Source organism: Lagopus leucura, unplaced genomic scaffold, assembly GCF_019238085.1.
Source record: "Lagopus leucura isolate 7727_CA_CO unplaced genomic scaffold, USGS_WTPT01 240-0_obj-0_obj, whole genome shotgun sequence".
Taxonomy (NCBI): domain Eukaryota; kingdom Metazoa; phylum Chordata; class Aves; order Galliformes; family Phasianidae; genus Lagopus; species Lagopus leucura.
Genome location: NW_024966612.1, coordinates 342 through 4499, shown reverse-complemented (window position 1 = coordinate 4499; position 4158 = coordinate 342). Strand labels below are relative to the sequence as shown.

At 45.3% G+C, this 4158-nt stretch overlaps 1 protein-coding gene across 1 annotated transcript; it reads right to left on the bottom strand.

Annotated features, from left to right (window-relative positions):
• Positions 1–1582: 1582 nt before the first annotated feature.
• LOC122192666 (protein mono-ADP-ribosyltransferase PARP15-like) lies at positions 1583–3947 on the bottom strand. Its single transcript, XM_042893287.1, has 3 exons — positions 3583–3947; positions 2149–2323; positions 1583–1945 (listed from the first exon to the last, which is right to left on the bottom strand). Exons 1-3 carry the CDS (start codon positions 3694–3696, stop codon positions 1791–1793), a joined length of 444 nt encoding a protein of 147 aa, XP_042749221.1. The 5' UTR covers positions 3697–3947; the 3' UTR covers positions 1583–1790.
• Between the last annotated feature and the right edge of the window lie 211 nt (positions 3948–4158).

The following is a 4158-nucleotide window of genomic DNA, read 5'->3' as shown; positions in this document are numbered from 1 at the left end:
GTCAGCCCGCAAAGGGGTGAATGCACAGGATCGGACTGATGTTGGGAATGGGGCGAGAAAATTTTAACAACCTCCAGCTTTAAACTTACGCATTGAATGCTGCTTTTAGATGCGGAGCGTCTGATGACGGCTTCAATATGCCTGTTTCAGCTTCTAAGCTTTTTGGATATCGGTTGGATTTTGCTATGAAATGACTATTATGTGCTGGCTCCTGTCATACTCGAGAAGCCAGATGGTTTCCAGGCGGCAGCCGCGCTTTGTTTACAGAATGCGGGGCTTGCACAGGCTGCCTAGGGGTTCAAAATAAAGGCCCTGTCTGTTCGGCTGACAGACACGTGTGTGTGCGCGTGGAGAGCCTGACGCTGTCGCGTACGGTGGTGAGCGGCGTTATTAAAAAGAAAAGCCTCGCCACGAGCCCGGGGTGTGCCAATAACAAGTTGGTTTGTACTCTACCGTGGAATATATTTCAAAACATTTTTTCCTTTACGGCCTTTGTGCTGTCCCTCCTGTTTGTCACACCAGCTCTGGTGCAGCTCCGGGGAGGTTTCGGTCGGAAGCCTCGTGTTCCTGGGCGCGAGGAAGATCAACGGCGCGAGCTGCTGGCAGAAGTCAGGAACTGCGTTTGAACCGGGCTGCTAAGCAGACGGTGGAAAGAGAAAACGCTGTCATTCACTTGAAGCTTTCATTCGTCCTTCTTCCCCTTTTCATGGCAAAAGAAAGAGCGGCCGTAAAAAGGATTTTAGATAAGTAAGAGAACCGGTCAAACGGTTCATACCTGTATCAGGCAAACATCCGCGCTGAAATAAGGAGCTGCCCAGGGAATGGGGAGAACCAGGTAGGGACGAGCCGCTCGGCGGGTCTGCTCTCCAGTTCTGTACAGCTTTCTTGTTTGGTGCCCTAACTGCAGCTGCCATCTAGCGCTCTGAGCAAGACGGAAGGGACAACTGCTAAAATGTGCGTCAAATGTGTAAGCCTGTGTAAGCCTAACATGTCAACATTCTTGAAATAGAGATGCAGTGATGACTTCAATGGGATTTCCATCTCTTTAGCCCCCCTATTCATAACCACAAAATTGATCACCAGTAAAATTTCTATTTTCTGTCTTATCAGAAAAGAAAAAAAAAAAAAAATCCCAGTGTTTTTTGAAACAGCTGCTTTATGCTCTCGGCTTGCTCGGCCAGAGGCAACAGCAGCAAGGTCTCATTTTGGACCGGAGTTTAAATAAACAGACACGGAGTGTTTCTGCCTGTCTTTGAAAGCTGATCCGCACAAATCTCAAAGATTATTTCAGAAAGGGCATTTTTTTCTTTTTTTCTTTTTCTTTCCCTAGTTACAGCGAGGCGCTCAATCTGGAGGCAGTAAGGTGTTAGTCTCGGGACATAAGGGACAATTTGGAGTCACAAAAGGAAACTTACGGAGCAGTCTTCCTTTTCCTTAGTTACCTCTAAATACTGACAGGATGGGAATATACCTTTTTTTCCTTCAATCCTTTGCCGATTTCCTTACAAGAAAGACACAAAACTAGAAGCTATGAGCTAACTTACTCAACAATACACATATAATAGTAACTGGACAACAATAATTGGATTTCTAGCATCTGTTGATATTAAATTTATTTCAAATTTGCCATCGCAGCATTGAATTGTCCTAAGTGGTTGTACATCCAAGAAGCGGTTTGAAACTTGCTGGAGAACGCTGTAGCGGAGGCACTCGGTGACATTACATTTACTCTGTCATCATTTCCACAGTGTCCTTTGCCACTGTCCTTGTACACTTACTCTGAATGAGTATTACATGAGAACTTGTGTCCAGAAGGTCTGTATCTCCGCTCTTCCGGTTGTTTGCAGGTGAACCCGCTCCACGTTTGCATCTGGTTTTGAGTAGACGTCGCCAGCAGAATAGCTGGCGTGAACAGCCAAGTAAGTTCCATTTTCATACGGTGCAGCTGTAGGCCAAAGCAAACAAACACAAATTAATTAACAGCAACCACTCCCAAGATATCCGCAAGCTCTGGAGGTGGCAATTTTGGTTTTTGTTTGCAACAGAGAGATTTAACAGTTTGGCACACACGTCAGGACTACACGGATAGCATGGCAAATTATTCCTAGCCCCCTCCAGGAAAACGAGTACTTCTGAAACGGACGTTACCGTGCATTCCAGCATAGCTGCGGTTAAATCCACAGTTGCTAATGAAGGTTAACGACTCTGCGCTTGCCCCACGGGACGGAAACTTCTCATTGCTGTTGTCGCTGTTTTTGTCGTCCATCTGACACTTTTTTATTCCGTAGACTTTCCACAAAGATGGGTTCTGGGCCCTTTCAATCTGCAAAGTTTGAAAATAAGACATTCAGTTTTTCTTGTTAAGAAAGACATCCGAGTATCAACCATTCAGTGTCCCAAGATTCTCCTCCCAGCTACCGACACGTGGACACTAGATCATAAAATACGTTGGGCACGTGGCTCCAGATTTCAGCAGAATGAAACAGCAGAACCCGACCCAGAATGCAACAGAAGCAATCCATAGAAAACTACAAGAGATAGTCTTGCTCTGTGAGATAGGCTTCTGGGTCATACGCAAAACATCCACCTGCTGAGCACACGTGGCTTAAGGGAGAAAACGTTCTGCTCTGCTGAAGAAAAGAGCGCGCTCACCAGGTGCCTTAGAAGCAACTGCTGCATCGAACTGATGCCAATTTAAAATCAGTTCAACAGACATTATTGCTGTCACTAATCTCCTGGTCTTTGGGGGAACATCCTAAATAAATTCTCATGCAACTTGACTGTTGAGTACTTGGCTGCTCTGAAGAAGAAATGCTTATGTGCAGATGTACTTAGTCCCCTGTCACTCCAGGAGGAGCTAATGCATGAAACTAACAGCTTGAGCCTGAAAAATGTACTGGGGAACTAGATGATATCACAACTGGCTTCATATAACCAAACCAGCTCAAATCAGAGCTACCCCACTGAGGAGTGGCGAGTTAGCAAGCAATCCGGTATACGCCTCTGCACTGCCACAAGTGAGCAGTCCACGCTGCTGAGACAGAACAAATGTTCTTGAAGACATCGCTAGTAACAACCTTCACTGGCAAATTGCTTTACATTGGTTTCCGGACAGCGAATCCCCTCTGCTTGCTGACCTTTGCTACCTGATCCGGTACCTGGTTCTGTGGCCCTTCCCGCTGCAGAGGGCATGGCAGCTGCATGAACACAGACGATACCCACGGGCACTTTGACTGAAACTGCCGTATCTGCGTTTTCACAGCATCATAAAACTTGATTTCATAAGCAGTTTCTTACTGGGGGCAGAGATATTTTACACCAGGTTTGAAGGTCATGAGGATCACAGGCACTCGACAACTGGGTGGTTATTGACGGTTTTGTGCAACCTTTTCAGATAGTGACTTAAATACACACACACACACACACACATACAAACTTTTAAGTCAATTAGGAAAAACTGTGTCCCTTTCTTTTGCTGTAAAGACCTGTCCAACAAATTCCAATGGAATTTAGTTTTTCCACTGTTTACCAGTCGTTATTCATTAGCTGTATGTATGCTTATAAACGATTACACGCTTTTACCTTTTCAATTTTCAGATTCAGTGATGGAGCGGTCTTCAGAAACCTTTCCTTCACTTGCTTGTAGTCTTTTGCATCTGGTTTCAATTCCGCTATTTTGAGCTGCTGATTTTGCATGTCGTCCCATTTTTCGGGCAGTGCTGTTGATTCCTGATCTGCGGAAGAAGCACATCAATCATTTACCCAAATCCGCTGCTTAACGTGAAATATGCCCTCCTCCTCTGAAAGCTTATACTTACTATAGCTTATCATTATTGCCTGTTCACTTACAGTCAGCCAAGAGCCTATCTTTTAAAAACAAAGAAACAAAACCCAGAAGAGTAAGATGCTTTATTTGACAGATCGTCGTTGCACTGACCACTGATGTGTTGGAATGGCAGCTCCTAGACAAATCTGTTCTCCTTCGCCGTTGGAGGAGGAAAAACATCTTTGTTTGCCTTCTGCCCACACTGGGGAGGGAACAGGCACTTAATTCTCAACAACTAGGAGCAGAGCATCTGAAAAAGGAGGATGGAGTTTGGAGCTCCAGTAATGCACGCTTCACCTGAAAAGCAGAGGTCTTCCTTCCTTCCTTCCTCC

Coding starts and splice junctions, on each gene's coding strand:
- LOC122192666 (XM_042893287.1), bottom strand. CDS start 3,696: ATGCAAAATCAGCAGCTCAAAATAGCGGAATTGAAACCAGATGCAAAA. Junction 2,324..3,582: donor TGAATCTGAAAATTGAAAAG/GTAAAAGCGTGT, acceptor CAAACTTTGCAG/ATTGAAAGGGCCCAGAACCC. Junction 1,946..2,148: donor CAGCTATGCTGGAATGCACG/GTAACGTCCGTT, acceptor TTTGGCCTACAG/CTGCACCGTATGAAAATGGA.